A 17,004-nucleotide genomic window follows, 5' to 3' on the forward strand; every position below is an offset into this window, starting at 1 on the left:
CAACCAGCACCGGGCTCTGCGCCTGGTCCTGGTTCCAAAAATACGGGGGACAAAAAGCGTAGGGGTCCCCCGTATTTCTGAAACCAGCACCGGGCTCCACTAGCCAGATACATAATGCCACAGCCGGGGGACACTTTTATATAGGTCCCGGCGGCCCTGGCATTACATAACCAACTAGTCACCCCTGGCCGGGGTACCCTGGAGGAGTGGGGACCCCTTCAATCAAGGGGTCCCCCCCCCCCTCCAGCCACCCAAGGACCAGGGGTGAAGCCCGAGGCTGTCCCCCCCCCATCCAAATGCTGCGGATGGGAGGCTGATAGCCGTTTTTTCAAAAAATGAATATTGTTTTTAGTAGCAGTACTACAAGTCCCAGCAAGCTTCCCCTGCAAGCTGGTACTTGGAGAACCACAAGTACCAGCATGCGGAGGAAAACCGGGCCCGCTGGTACCTGTAGTACTACTACTAAAAAAATACCCCAATAAAAACATAAGACACACACCTTGAAAGTATAACTTTAATGCATACATCCACACCTCCATATACACATACTTACCTATGTTCACACGAGGGTCGGTCCTCTTCTCCATGTAGAATCCATGGTGTACCTGTGGAAAAAATTATACTCACAAAATCCAGTGTAGATGGCTCCTCTTGTAATCCATTTGTAATCCAGGTACTTGGCAAAATAAAAAAACGGACACCCGACCTCGCACTGAAAGGGGCCCCATGTTTTCACATGGGACCCCTTTCCCCGAATTCCAGAAACCCCCTCTGACTTATGTCTAAGAGGGTTCCATCAGCCAATCAGGGAGCGCCACATTGTGGCACCCTCCTGATTGGCTGTGTGCTCCTGTACTGTATGACAGGCAGCACACGGCAGTGTTACAATGTAGCACCTATGCGCTCCATTGTAACCAATGGTGGGAACTTTGTGGTCAGCGGTGAGGTTACTTTCGGTCAACCGCTGACCACAAAGTTCCCACCATTGGTTACAATGGAGCGCATAGGCGCTACATTGTAACACTGCCGGGTGCTGCCTGTCATACAGTACAGGAGCACACAGCCAATCAGAGCTTGGACCGATATAAAGTGGAGAGCGATAGAGTACCAAACAATCAGTGCCTGTCATTTTTCAAACACAGCCTGTTACACCCCTTTCACACTGAGCTGAGAACCTGGGTTATTGCTGGGGCAAGCTGGCACGACCCAAGTCCCAGCTCTGTGTGAAAGTGTCAACAAGGGTTGTGCATCCCGGGTCCACAACCAGGGTTATTCCCGGATCTGACCTCGGTCAGCTGCAGTGTGAAAGGCATGACCCGGGTGAAGGCTAAAAGGCTGCTGATCGATGGGCTCGGGAGCGCTTGGAGATGACGTCATCTCCAAGTGTCCTGTGTGAGCAGTGACAACCCAGGAACAACCCGGGTCCTGGCAGTGGTCTGAAAGAGTAAGTATATCTGAAGCCCCGGCTCTGACCCGTGTTCAGTATCCCAGGTCGGAGCCAGGGCTTCTGTCTGAAAAGGACATAACATAACAGGAGCTGATTAGTTGGTACTTTGGAGCATTTGTATCAAAGCTAGGAGAGAGATAACGTAGTCAGCATGGCCGGACTGGCCATCTGGCACTTCTGGCATTTGCCAGAAGGGCCGATGGGCAGGTGGGCCGAACCGGTCATTCAGAGAGCCGGGAAGGCCGTGTGCAGCGCAGCCTCTGGCTCTCTGGTTCCATGGTCTCCATGGAAATGAGGGCGTGCCACAAGTCCACGCCCCCGGACTTGCTGCACTCCCCCGCCCCCAAGCAACCGTCGCCATGGTAATGGGGGCGTGCCACGAGTCCATGCCCCTATTACTCCCGGCACACCCCCTTACATTGTGCGGTACGCCCCCTGTGACGTATGCGCCCCCCCCCCCCCTTCCCGTGACGCGCACGTTCACAAATGCCAGGGCCTCAGTCCGTCGCTGGTAGTGAGAGATAAAGTACCGATCAGTCAGCTCCTGTCAGTTTACAGTCTGTGTTTGAAAAAATGACAGGAGTTGATTGGTTGGTACTGTACTTAAATCTCTCCCCACTTTAGCTTTCTCCAAGCTTCGATACATTTCTCCCTCATCTCCACTTTCTCTCTGCAAGATTTGATAAATCTTCCCTTTTCTATCTTAATTAGATTGTTATATAAAAAATCCTCTAATCCTGAGTTATGTTTTCCTAATGTACTCTGTAGTGTTTTAATGGGCTGCGTAAATATTTACATAGAACCAGGAACCTATTTAGATAATTATAATAATCATGAAATCATCATAACACCCACAAGCCCCACCTTTTACCTACAACATTATGTACCTTCTATGAGTCGATCATAGTAAAGTTATAGGGCCACTATATTACATAATTTATCCTACCTTCAGGAAAATGTTCATATTTATTGTTTCAGATTACCTTAGGTCAATGAACTGATGAAAGATAATAACTATAACTATAGCTATCTGTCAGTCTCTGGTCCCCCTACCTAGAGATAGGCCCACTGTCTCGTTGCTATGTCCGGCCGAGGTAATACACACAAAGTACCAGCTTTCACATAAAAATGAAATGAACCGTGTGACTAATGCAGACCTGATCGCTCGCTAGGGTTTTTTTGCACTGCTGCGAGCAGATAGTCGCCACCCATAGGGGAGTGTATTTTTGCTTTGCAAGTGTGCAATCTCATGTGCCGCCGAGCAGTACAAAAAAATATTTGTGCAGTTTCTGAGTTGCCCAGAACTTACTCAGCCCTTGCGATCACTTCAGCCTGTTCGGTCCCGGAATTGACGTCAGACACCCGCCCTGCAAACGCTTGGACACGCCTGCGTTTTTCCAACCACTCCCAGAAAACGGTCAGTTGACACCCACAAACGCCTTCTTCCTGTCAATCTCCTTGCGATCGGCTGTGTGAATGGATTCTTCGTTAAACCAATCGCACAAAAACGATCCACTTTGTACCCGTGCAACACGCCTGCGCATTGCGGTGCGTGCGCATGCGCAGTTCTGACCTGATCGCAGCGCAGCGAAAAAACCTAGCATGCGATCAGGTCTGAATGACCCCCCAAGTACAGTACATACCAAGAATTTTGGCCAATGAAAATCTGTACATACAAATTAGAGAAGTTCAAAAACTGAATAACTTTGTTAAATAGGCAACTGACTTACTTTAGTTGAAAATGAACATAAGCACAATACTTACTGAACATCATAATCTGTAATGTTCTTTTCTATGCAGGTCTCCCAAAAGCAGCTGTTATCAGTCAGCTTCAAGCACTGCGAGGTGCTGCTGGAATATGGGCATTTGGTGGCAAAACTGATGATGTTTTATATGTCACCCTCCCTCTATACCACAGTGCGGCTTCTCTCATCGGGATTGGTGGATGTGTTTATCTAGGTATGACTGGATTTTTCACTCAGTTATGTTTCTCACATGTAATTATTGTAGGTTTGATGTTGTATCTGTTGCATATTTTGTGAAACACACACCAAAGGGTGTGTCATTTAAAAATAAGTAGCATTAACTGAGATTATATTGTCAAGATGTACTGTACATAGACTCAATTTAACAGGGGTGGTAAGTGAGTCCATTTGGTGCAAATGTCAAATGTGACAAACACTTAGAACCACACTAGAATTTGAACTGTCACCATTAATCAAAAACAGAGTAGCCAGTAACACAATAGACAACAATTACATGACCAATATCTTATAGTCAACATTTCTTTGTTCTATTAGAGGACAATACTCCCTTTACAGATGTGTCCTCATACATCCTACCTCAGTACACCACACAGCGGGAGATGCCTGGCGTGAGTGAGCTGACAGGTCCCGCGCAACTCCGTTAGCGCCTGCCATTTTTTTTTGCTGCAAATGCATCTTATTTGCAACTCTATGTGACTAAGACGCAGAAGCAGACTCTGCTGATTAACCTGATATGCGGCATGCCTATATTCTGGGTGCGACTGCGGCTTATCTGCATATGAAATGCTACATTACAGTGTTTTCTTGGAATTATTATAGGAATAAATATTCTTCATTATTGTCATAATGTCGACATGTCCATTAGGGTTAGGGATAGAGAAACAATGGCCCTCATTCCGAGTTGTTCGCTCGCAAGCTGCTTTTAGCAGCATTGCACACGCTAAGCCTCCACCTACTGGGAGTGAATCTTAGCTTAGCAAAATTGCGAATAGAAATTTCTTTGCAGTTTCTGAGTAGCTCGACACTTACTCTGCCACTGCGATCAGTTCAGTCAGTTTCGTTCCTGGTTTGACGTCACAAACACACCCAGCGTTCACCCAGACACTCCCCCGTTTCTCCAGCCACTCCCGCGTTTTTCCCAGAAACGGCAGCGTTTTTTCACACACTCCCATAAAACGGCCAGTTTCCGCCCAGAAACACCCACTTCCTGTCAATCACACAACGATCACCAGAACGAAGAAAAAACCTCATAATGCCGTGAGTAAAATACCAAAACTTCTTAGCAAATTTACTTGGCGCAGTCGCAGTGCGAACATTGTGCATGCGCAATTAGCGGAAAATCGCTGCGATGCGAAGAAAATTACCGAGCGAACAACTCGGAATGAGGGCCAATATGCATTGTTGACATTTTATTAGTGCTAACATGCCAAATGTCAACATCATCAATGTCCTTATTACAACTATGGTGGCATTTATATGTCAGCCTAGTGAACATCGACATTGTGAATATCAACAAAATATGCTGCTGCTGATAGTCATCATTAACATTTTAATATGCACCAGACCTTTTAAACGCACAAAGATAGCATTCTAAATGACGTATGGAAGTCAAAACTGGACACGTTGCAAAGGGTTAAATCAGGAGCAAACAATATTTACATGATGTTCAGTGTTCAAACTAATGTTTTATTGCAAACCACATGCTATTTGGGGGTCATTCATGCTATTTGGGGGTCATTCTGAGTTGATCGCTAGCTGCTGTTGTTCGCTGTGCAGCGATCAGGCTAAAAATCGGCATTTCTGCGCATGCATATGCACCGCAATGCGCACACGCGACGCACGGGTACAAAGTCCTTTGTGGTATTGCATAGGTTCTAGCGAACCTTTCAGTCGCATGGCCAAACGCAGGAAGATTGACATGAAGTGGGCGTTTCTGGCTGCCAACTGACCGTTTTCAAGGAGTGCTTAGAAAAACGCAGGCGTGTCTGGATAAACGCAGGCGTGGCTGGGCGGGTGCGTGACGTCAAAAGCCGCCCCTCCGTCGTTAGAATCAACGCACACGAAGAGTAACTACAGGGCTGGTCTTGTTTTGCACAAAATTATTTTGCAGGCGCTCTGCTGCACAAGCGTTTGCACTTCTGTAAAGTGAAAATACACTCCCCGGTGGGCAGCGACAATGCGTTTGCACAGCTGCTAAAAGTAGCTAGCCAGCGATCAACTCGGAATGACCCCCTTTGTTCAATACCTTTATATGTTGTACATGCTGTAATAAGACCCCCACTCTTGGCCTCCCTTTTATACTCTCTAAACTGTAATAGAATTCAAGACCTATTGTAGAGGAGAAATAGGAGTACATGGGAAAGAATGCTCCATAGCCCTCTCAACCCTTTTATCCCCTTTATTAGCAGAATGTAATCTCATTTGTACAGTCCCTCTAGTAAATGAGGTGCTCCGATGTCTCTTCTCACACTGCTACTCACCTCTGCCTGCTGCTTTGCAAATGTGAGCATTTTGTTCCAGAAAACTTGTCCCAGTGCCTTTTTGCAGATGGAAGAAAACGTTGGGTCATAACCTGTATTTGTGCTGTGAGGTGGCCATTTTGCCCTTTGTTACAATTTATAGGAATATTTCTGTAATAAGTAGATTCTTCATTATGTAGTAGATCTCAAGTTGTGTACACATTGTTTATTGTTAATAGATTTAGCTAATTAGCTTTCTGTTCAGTCAGCCTTACAAACATCATTATTCAGTCCAGTAAGTGTAGCAATGGGTAAGTATAATTCTAAGGAACAGACTCAGTTAATTGCGGAAACTTTGGTAGCCATGCACATTACTTTACAGAAGCTGATTCTGCTTGCAGCCTATGGAGGTACTACCATAATGGGCTGATAAATGGACAACACGAGCTACCTTAGGCAGCTTGCATTGAGTAGAATTGGCCCCTAAGAGAGAGGTCCTGATCTTTGCGATGACTGTGAAATGCATCCAGTTAGGAGAAAGCACTATGCGACCAGTGACATCACTGATTTTCCCCACAGAGGTACAGAGGAAATATAACAGTTTAGCTATCTTAATAAATGGCGACTTGCGCAGCCAAGCAACACGGCTGCACATCACTAACAACTGAATATCCCCCCTAAAAATGTTCTATTCACCAGGTCTTTTTTTTTTATATAGTCAAACAAATAAATATATTTAAAGTATATAGTTGGTGGTTTGAATTGTTGTAATTTACAGAAAAATAGGAGTAATGGTCCCGCGCAATTCTATCAGGGTAGTAGTGTAAGACGTAAGGTTCATTCATTTTTTTTCGTTAATTCTAGATACTTAGATCTAAAAGTCCAAATACAATATTGACTGTAAAATTCAGTGGTTTTAATCTTCTATTAATAATTCCAGAGTAGCCGAGAGTTCTTCATATAAGCGGTAATCTAGCTAAAATTTCAATCCTCTGTCTCCTGAGCTTGTTCACTTCCTGATCAGTCAGTTGGGCACATGTATGGAGGCAACGAGAGGGAAATAGCGTAATACCGTTTATTTCAAATTTGTTTTAAAACCAGACACAGTGTGGCAGCGTACCTTAAAATAAGGTTTATAATGCACACCAGTTCAAGCATGTATACAGAACTTTTGCAGGTACCTCCCGGGAAAGAAAATCCACCGGCTGAGTCCTGGGCCAGTATTTACTAAAAATCCGAGTTTGGCTGATTTGTGTTTTTTTTTCTAAGTCCCAATCCGGGAATTTACTAAGCACCAATCTCGGCAGTGTCTGGTCTATTCGTAATGATTTGAATGACAGCCTTCCGAAATACGAATGAATAGACCATCGGTCAAACGCGGCTGTTATTTCATAGAATACGGCCATTCACTATTCATTCGTATTTCGGTGTTAGTTTCTAAGGTGCTCAAGTGCGGGTCTGTTTTTTTCCGATTCGTTAAAAAAAGCAGCAAAAAAATAGACCTGCTTTTTCCAGTCGAGTTTGGATAACCATGCACGGATCAGTGAGATCTGTGCATGGTTATCTATGGGAAAGGGTCTGTTTACTGTAAAATCAGGAAAAAAAATTGCGTGGGGTCCCCCCTCCTAAGCATAACCAGCCTCGGGCTCTTTGAGCCGGTCCTGGTTGAAAAAATATGGGGTAAAAAATGACAGGGGTTCCCCCATATTTAATCAACCAGCACCGGGCTCTGCGCCTGGTCCTGGTTCCAAAAATACGGGGGACAAAAAGCGTAGGGGAACTTTGCGGTCAGCGGTGAGGTTACTTTCGGTCAACCGCTGACCACAAACTTCCCACCATTGGTTACAATGGAGCGCATAGGCGCTACATTGTATCACTGCCGTGTGCTACCTGACAGACACTACAGGAGCACACAGCCAATCAGGAGGGTGCCACGACGTGGCGCTCCCTGATTGGCTGAAGGAACCCTCTTAGACAGAAGTCAGGTGGGGGTTCCTGGCAGTCGGGGAAAGGGGTCTCATGTGAAAACATGGGGCCCCTTTCAGTGTGAGGTCGGGTGTCCGTTTTTTATTTTGCAAAGTACGTGGATTACCAAAAAAACAGAAGAGGACCGATCTACACTGGATTATGTGAGTATAATTGTTCCCACAGGTACCCCATGGATTCTACATGGAGAAGAGGACCGACCCTCGTGTGAACATAGGTAAGTATGTATGTTTGGAGGTGTGCATGTATGGAATAAACTTATACTTTCAAGGTGTGTGTCTCCTGTTTTTATTGGGGTATTTTCTTAGTAGTAGTACTACAGGTACCAGCGGGCCCGGTTTTCCACCGCATGCTGGTACTTGTGGTTCTCCAAGTACCAGCTTGCGGGGGAGGCTTGCTGGGACTTGTAGTACTGCTACTAAAAACAATATTCACATTTTAACAAAAAGGCCATCAGCCCCCCATCCGCCGCCCTTGGATGGGGGGGACAGCCTCAGGCTTCACCCCTGGCCCTTGGGTGGCTGGAGGGGGGGGGACCCCTTGATTTAAGGGGTTCCCACTCCTCCAGGGTACACCGGCCAGAGGTGACTAGTTGGGTATGTAATGCCAGGGCCGCAGGGACCAGGATAAAAGTGTCCCCCGGCTGTGGCATTATGTACCTGGCTAGTGGAGCCCGGTGCTGGTTTCAAAAAATACGGGGGACCCCTACGCTTTTTGTCCCCCGCATTTTTGGAACCAGGACCGGTGCTGGTTGATTAAATATGGGGGAACCCCTGTCATTTTTTACCCCATATTTTTTCAACCAGGACCAGCTCAAAGAGCCCGAGGCTGGTTGTGCTTAGGAGGGGGGACCCCACGCAACTTTTTCCAGAATTTAAAAGACTTTAATGAACTTTTTAAGGTACACAATGAAGCCCTGCACGGATCTCACAGATCCGGCCGGGTTTCCTTGTGTTTTTTCAGGCAGCGTTTTACTCATCACTCCCGTAAAACACTGCCTGATATTACGAATCACATCGACATCGGGAAAAACGATTGTGCAAAACTCGGCAGCTTAGTGAATGACCGTATCAGGATTCAAAAAGTTGCAGTAAAATGCACCCGATACCATTCGAGTTCAAACACCCTTCAAAACGGTCAAAACATGAATATTAGTTAATAAACCCCCTGATTGGGTAGCTTTCCTATAGATTGTCCTTGTCATCAACGCATTTCGGCTTCAAATGAGCCTTTGTCAAGGTGCCACACAACTACATTACTGCTATTTTTCTGCATATTGTTTAGAAGTGCAATACAGGTTTGCACTTGGTCCCAGCTGCAAATCGTTTGGAGCGCAATTTCTAAATTATTTATTTCTGTTGTAATTTACAGTTTACATTTACATTCTATCAGTTGTCTCAAAAAGGTATTTGTTCTGCAAGTTCTATAATCGCCTCAGCAGAATATCTGTATATAATAAATAAGTACTATCTACTGTAACTTGTTGGTAGACACTTAGTATGATGCTATTTGCAGGGTCTTCATAATAAAACTTATTATAATAATTAGAGATGAGTGGGTTCGGTTCCTCGAGATCCGAACCCCCCCGAACTTCACCCATTTTACACGGTTCCGAGGCAGCCTCGGATCTTCCCGCCTTGCTCGGTTAACCAGAACGCGCCTGAACGTCATCATCCCGCTGTCGGATTCTCGCGAGATTCGTATTCTATATAAGGAGCCTCGCGACGACGCCATTTTCACTCATGCATTGGAGATTGAACGGAGAGGACGTGGCAGCGTTCTCTCCCTGAAAAGCTCCGTAATCTGTGCTCAGTGTGCTGCAAATATCTGTGCTCAGTGTGCTGAAAATATCTACATTCTCTGGCTGAAAACGCTCCATGGCCCTCATTCCGAGTTGTTCGCTCGCAAGCTGCTTTTAGCAGCTTTGCACACGCTAAGCCGCCGCCTACTGGGAGTGAATCTTAGCTTCTTAAAATTGCGAACGAAAGAGTCGCAATGTTGCGATAAGACATCTCTGTGCAGTTTCTGAGTAACTCGAAACTTACTCGGCATCTGCGATCAGTTCAGTGCTTGTCGTTCCTGGTTTGACATCACAAACACACCCAGCGTTCGCCCAGACACTCCTCCGTTTCTCCAGCCACTCCCGCGTTTTTCCCAGAAACGGTAGCGTTTTTTCACACACACCCATAAAACGGCCAGTTTCCGCCCAGAAACACCCACTTCCTGTCAATCACAGTACGATCACCAGAACGAAGAAAAAACCGTGAGTAAAATTCCTAACTGCATAGCAAATTTACTTGGCGCAGTCGCAGTGCGAACATTGCGCATGCGCACTAAGCGGAAAATCGCTGCGATGCGAAGAAATTTACCGAGCGAACAACTCGGAATGACCCCCCATATCTGTGCTCAGTGTGCTGCAAATATCTGATCAGTGTGCTGCATTGTGGGGACCACCAGTATATAATAATTATAGTAGTACAGTACAGTAGGCCATTGCTGTATCTTGCAGCTCTGTGTCACTGCACGTATCCATTCCATATCTGTGCGGCATTTTTGTGAGTATATATAGTATTACAGTGCAGCATTTTGGTGACCAACAGTATACATATATAGTACAGTACAGTAGGCCATTGCTATTGATATATTACTGGCATATAATTCCACACATTAAAAAATGGAGAACAAAAATGTGGAGGGTAAAATAGGGAAAGATCAAGATCCACTTCCACCTTGTGCTGAAGCTGCTGCCACCAGTCATGGCCAAGAAGATGAAATGCCATAAACGTCGTCTGCCAAGGCCGATGCCCAATGTCATAGTAGAGAGCATGTAAAATACAAAAAACAAAAGTTCAGTAAAATGACCCAAAAATCTAAATTAAAAGCATCTGAGGAGTAGCGTAAACTTGCCAATATGCCATTTACGACACAGAGTGGCAAGGAACGGCTGAGGCCCTGGCCTATGTTCATTGCTAGTGGTTCAGCTTCACATGAGGATAGAAGCACTCATCCTCCCGCTAGAAAAATGAAAAGACTTAAGCTGGCAAAAGCACAGCAAAGAACTGTGCGTTCTTCTAAATCACAAATCCCCAAGGAGAGTCCAATTGTGTCGGTTGCGATGCCTGACCTTCCCAACACTGGACGGGAAGAGGTGGCGCCTTCCACCATTTGCACGCCCCCTGCAAGTGCTGGAAGGAGCACCCGCAGTCCAGTTCCTGATAGTCAAATTGAAGATGTCACTGTTGAAGTACACCAGGATGAGGATATGGGTGTTGCTGGCGCTGAGGAGGCAATTGACAAGGAGGATTCTGATGGTGAGGTGGTTTGTTTAAGTCAGGCACCCGGGGAGACACCTGTTGTCCGTGGGACGAATATGGCCATTGACATGCCTGGTCAAATTACAAAAAAAATCACCTCTTCGGTGTGGAATTATTTTAACAGAAATGCGGACAACAGGTGTCAAGCCGTGTGTTGCCATTGTCAAGCTGTAATAAGTAGGGGTAAGGACGTTAACCACCTAGGAACATCCTCCCTTATACGTCACCTGGAGCGCATTCATCAGAAGTCATTGACAAGTTGAAAAACTTTGGATGACAGCGGAAGCAGTCCACTGCCAACTAAATCCCTTCCTCTTGTAACCAAGCTCCTGCAAACCACACCACCAATTCCCTCACTGTCAATTACCTCATTAGACAGGAAAACCAATAGTCCTGCAGGCCATGTCACTGGCAAGTTTGACGAGTCCTCTCCTGCCTGGGATTCCTCCGATGCATCCTTGAGTGTAACGCCTACTGCTGCTGGCGCTGCTGTTGTTGCTGCTGGGAGTCGATCGTCATCCCAGAGGGGAAGTCGGAAGACCACTTGTACTATTTCCAGTAAGCAATTGACTGTCCAACAGTCCTTTGCGAGGAAGATGAAATATCACAGCAGTCATCCTGCTGCAAAGCGGATAACTCAGGTCTTGGCAGCTGCGTTGGTGTTAAACGTGTGTCCGGTATCCACCGTTAATTCACAGGTAATTAGAGAATTGTTTGAGGTACTGTGTCCCCGGTACCAAATACCATCTAGGTTCCAGTTCTCTAGGCAGGCGATACCGAGAATGTACACAGACGTCAGAAAAAGAGTCACCAGTGTCCTAAAAAATGCAGTTGTACCCAATGTCCACTTAACCACGGACATGTGGACAAGTGGAGTAGGGCAGACTCAGGACTATATGACTGTGACAGCCCACTGGGTAGATGTATTGCCTCCCGCAGCAAGAACAGCAGTGGCGGCACCAGTAGCAGCATCTCGCAAACGCCAAATCATTCCTAGGCAGGCTACGCTTTGTATCACCGCTTTTCATAAGAGGCACACAGCTGACAACCTCTTACGGAAACTGAGGAACATCATCGCAGAATGGCTTACCCCAATTGGACTCTCCTGGGGATTTGTGACATCGGACCACGCCACTAATATTGTGCGTGCATTACATGTGGGCAAATTCCAGCACGTCCCATGTTTTGCACATACATTGAATTTGGTGGTGCATAATTTTTTTAAAAACGACAGGGGCGTGCAAGAGATGCTGTCGGTGGCCCGAAGAAATGCGGGCCACTTTCGGCATTCAGCCACCGCGTGCCGAAGACTGGAGCACCAGCAAACACTCCTGAACCTGCCCCGCCATCATCTGAAGCAAGAGGTGGTAACGAGGTGGAATTCAACCCTCTATCTGCTTCAGCGGATGGAGGAGCAGCAAAAGGCCATTCAAGTCTATACCTATGATATAGGCAAAGGAGGGGGAATGCACCTGACTCAAGCGCAGTGGAGAATGATTTCAATGTTGTGCAAGGTTCTGCAACCCTTTGAACTTGCCACACGTGAAGTCAGTTCAGACACTGCCAGCCTGAGTCAGGTCATTCCCCCATCAGGCTTTTGCAGAAGAAGCTGGAGAGATTGAAGGAGGAGCTAAAATGGAGCGATTCCGCTAGGCATGTGGGACTTGTGGATGGAGCCCTTAATTCGCTTAACCAGGATTCACAGGTGGTCAATCTGTTGAAATCAGAGCACTACATTTTGGCCACCGTGCTCGATCCTAGGTTTAAAGCCTACGTTGTATCTCTCTTTCCGACAGACACAGGTCTGCAGATGTTCAAAGACCTGCTGGTGAGACACTAGTCAACTCAAGCGGAACGTGACCCTTCAACAGCTCCTCCTTCACATTCTCCCGCAACTGGGGCTGCGAGGAAAAGGCTAAGAATTCCGAGCCCACCCGCTGGCGGTGATGCAGGGCAGTCTGGAGCGAGTGCTGACATCTGGTCCGGACTGAAGGACCTGCCAACGATTACTGACATGTCGTCTACTGTCACTGCATATGATTCTGTCACCATTGAAAGAATGGTGGAGGATTATATGAGTGACCGCATCCAAGTAGGCACGTCAGACAGTCCGAACGTATACTGGCAGGAAAAAGAGGCAATTTGGAGGCCCTTGCACAAACTGGCTTTATTTTACCTAAGTTGCCCCCCCTCCAGTGTGTACTCCGAAAGAGTGTTTAGTGCAGCCGGTCACCTTGTCAGCAATCGGCGTACAATGGTTACTTCCACAAAATGTGGAGAAGATGATGTTCATCAATATGATTTATAATCAATTCCTCCGTGGAGACATTCACCATCAATTGCCTCCAGAAAGTACACAGGGACCTGAGATGGTAGATTCCAGTGGGGACGAATTAATAATCTGTGAGGAGGGGGATGTACACAGTGAAAGGGGTGAGGAATTGGACAATGAGGAGGAGGTGGACATCTTGCCTCTGTAATGCCAGTTTGTGCAAGGAGAGATTGATTGCTTCATTTTTGGTGGGGGCCCAAACCAACCAGTCATTTCAGCCACAGTCGTGTGGCAGACCCTGTCACTAAAATGATGGGTTTGTTAAAGTGTGCATGTCCTGTTTATACAACATAAGGGTGGGTGGGAGGGCCCAAGGACAATTCCATCTCGCACCTCTTTTTTTCTCTGACGTCCTAGTGGATGCTGGGAACTCCGTAAGGACCATGGGGAATAGCGGCTCCGCAGGAGACTGGGCACAACTAAGAAAGATTTAGGACTACCTGGTGTGCACTGGCTCCTCCCTCTATGCCCCTCCTCCAGACCTCAGTTATAATTTTGTGCCCGGCCGACCTGGATGCACACTAGGGGCTCTCCTGAGCTTCTAGAAAAGAAAGTATAAATTAGGTTTTTTATTTTCAGTGAGATCTGCTGGCAACAGACTCACTGCTACGAGGGACTGAGGGGAGAAGAAGCGAACCTACCTGCTTGCAGCTAGCTTGGGCTTCTTAGGCTACTGGACACCATTAGCTCCAGAGGGATCGAACACAGGCCCAGCCTCGGTCGTCCGGTCCCGGAGCCGCGCCGCCGTCCCCCTTGCAGAGCCAGAAGCAAGAAGACGTTCCTGGAAATCGGCGGCAGAAGACTTCGGTCTTCATTAAGGTAGCGCACAGCACTGCAGCTGTGCGCCATTGCTCCCCATGCACACCACACACTCCGGTCACTGATGGGTGCTGGGGGGGGGGGGGGGGCGCCCTGGGCTGCAATAAGAGTACCTTACTTGGCAAATTACCACATAATATAGTCATTAAGACTATATATGTGTAAAATCCCCTGCCATAACTTTCCATAAAAATGCGGGAGAAGTCCGCCGAAAAAGGGGCGGAGCTATCTCCCTCAGCACACTGGCGCCATTTTCCCTCACAGCTCCGCTGGAAGGACGCTCCCCAGGCTCTCCCCTGCAGTTTCCAGACTCCATAGGGTAAAAAAGAGAGGGGGGGCACTAAATTTAGGCGCAATCTGTGTAATATTAGCAGCTATAGGGGAAAAATCACTGTGTGTAGTGTGAATCCCTGCATTATATAGCGCTCTGGTGTGTGCTGGCATACTCTCTCTCTGTCTCCCCAAAGGACTTTGTGGGGTCCTGTCCTCAGTCAGAGCATTCCCTGTGTGTGTGCGGTGTGTCGGTACGGCTGTGTCGACATGTTTGATGAGGAGGCTTATGTGGAGGCGGAGCAGGTGCCGATAAATGTGATGTCACCCCCTGCGGGGTCGACACCTGAATGGATGGACATGTGGAAGGAATTACGTGACAGTGTCAACTCCTTACATAAAAGGTTTGACGACATAACAGATGTGGGACAGCCGACTTCTCAGCTCGTGCCTGCCCAGGCGTCTCAAAAGCCATCAGGGGCTCTAAAACGCCCGCTACCTCAGATGGCAGACACAGATGTCGACACGGATACTGACTCCAGTGTCGACGATGATGAGACTAGTGTACATTCCAATAGAGCCACCCGTTACATGATTACGGCAATGAAAAATGTGTTGCACATTTCTGATATTACCCCAGGTACCACAAAAAAGGGTATTATGTTTGGGGAGAAAAAACTACCAGTGGTTTTTCCCCCTTCGGATGAATTAAATGAAGTATGTGAAGAAGCGTGGGCTTCCCCCGATAAGAAACTGGTAATTTCTAAAAAGTTACTAATGGCGTACCCTTTCCCGCCAGAGGATAGGTCACGTTGGGAGACATCCCCTAGGGTGGATAAAGCGCTCACACGCCTGTCAAAGAAGGTGGCACTACCGTCTCCGGACACGGCCGCCCTAAAGGAACCTGCTGATAGGAAGCAGGAGGCTATCCTGAAGTCTGTATATACACACTCAGGAATTATACTGAGACCGGCTATTGCTTCAGCATGGATGTGCAGTGCTGCAGCTGCGTGGTCAGATTCCCTGTCGGAAAACATTGATACCCTAGAGAGGGACACTATATTGCTAACCGTAGAGCATATTAAAGACGCTGTCTTATACATGAGAGATGCACAGAGGGATATTTGCCGGCTGGCATCTAAAATAAACGCAATGTCCATTTCTGCCAGGAGAGGATTGTGGACTCGGCAATGGACAGGAGATGCAGATTCTAAAAGGCACATGGAAGTTTTGCCTTACAAAGGTGAGGAGTTGTTTGGGGATGGTCTCTCGGACCTCGTTTCCACAGCAACAGCTGGGAAGTCAGCATTTTTACCCCATGTTCCCTCACAGCCAAAGAAAGCACCGTATTATCAGGTACAGTCCTTTCGGCCCCAGAAAGGCAAGCGGGTTAGAGGCGGGTCCTTTCTGCCCAGAGGCAGAGGTAGAGGGAAAAAGCTGCAACATACAGCCAGTTCCCAGGAACAAAAGTCCTCCCCCGCTTCCTCTAAGTCCACCGCATGACGCTGGGGCTCCACAGGCGGAGCCAGGTACGGGGGGGGGGGGCCGTCTCAAGAACTTCAGCAACCAGTGGGCTCGTTCACGGGTGGATCCCTGGATTCTACAGGTAGTATCTCAGGGGTACAAGCTGGAATTCGAGACGTCTCCCCCTCGCCGTTTCCTCAAATCTGCCTTGCCGACAGCTCCCCCGGACAGGGAGGCAGTGCTGGAGGCGATTCACAAGCTGTATTCTCAGCAGGTGATAATCAAGGTACCCCTCCTTCAACAAGGACGGGGTTACTATTCCACAATGTTTGTGGTACCGAAACCGGACGGTTCGGTGAGACCCATTTTAAATTTAAAATCTTTGAACACTTATATAAGAAGGTTCAAGTTCAAGATGGAATCGCTCAGAGCGGTGATTGCAAGCCTGGACGAGGGGGATTACATGGTGTCACTGGACATAAAGGATGCTTACCTGCATGTCCCCATTTACCCTCCTCACCAGGAGTACCTCAGATTTGTGGTACAGGACTGTCATTACCAATTCCAGACGTTGCCGTTTGGTCTGTCCACGGCACCGAGGGTATTTACCAAGGTAATGGCCGAAATGATGATACTCCTTCGGAAAAAGGGAGTTTTAATTATCCCGTACTTGGACGATCTCCTTATAAAGGCGAGGTCCAGGGAACAGTTGTTGATCGGAGTAGCACTAGCTCGGGAAGTGCTACAACAGCACGGCTGGATCCTGAATATTCCAAAGTCGCAGCTGGTTCCAACAACGCGTCTACTGTTCCTGGGGATGGTTCTGGACACAGAACAGAAAAAAGTGTTTCTCCCGGAGGAGAAGGCCAAGGAGTTATCGTCTCTAGTCAGAGACCTCCTAAAACCAAAACAGGTGTCGGTGCACCACTGCACGCGAGTCCTGGGAAAGATGGTGGCTTCTTACGAAGCAATTCCATTCGGAAGGTTCCATGCAAGGATCTTTCAGTGGGATCTGTTGGACAAGTGGTCCGGGTCGCATCTTCAGATGCATCGGCTGATAACCCTGTCTCCAAGGGCCAGGGTGTCGCTACTGTGGTGGCTGCAGAGTGCTCATCTTCTAGAGGGCCGCAGATTCGGCATACAGGAC

General features: G+C 47.5%; 1 protein-coding gene across 4 annotated transcripts in view; it reads left to right on the plus strand.

The window, feature by feature from the left end:
- SLC27A6 (solute carrier family 27 member 6) overlaps positions 1–17,004 on the plus strand; it is a 195,749-nt gene that overhangs the window by 36,757 nt on the left and 141,988 nt on the right. For all 4 annotated transcript variants that reach the window (XR_010250359.1, XR_010250365.1, XM_063964254.1 and 1 more), the window contains exon 3: positions 3,248–3,406. Coding sequence is in view for 2 of the 4 variants with exons in the window: in XM_063964254.1 (XP_063820324.1) it covers positions 3,248–3,406 (159 nt within the window). In the remaining 2 variants the exon portion in view is untranslated. The remainder of the gene's footprint in view (positions 1–3,247; positions 3,407–17,004) is intronic.

Source organism: Pseudophryne corroboree, chromosome 1, assembly GCF_028390025.1.
Source record: "Pseudophryne corroboree isolate aPseCor3 chromosome 1, aPseCor3.hap2, whole genome shotgun sequence".
Lineage (NCBI taxonomy): Eukaryota > Metazoa > Chordata > Amphibia > Anura > Myobatrachidae > Pseudophryne > Pseudophryne corroboree.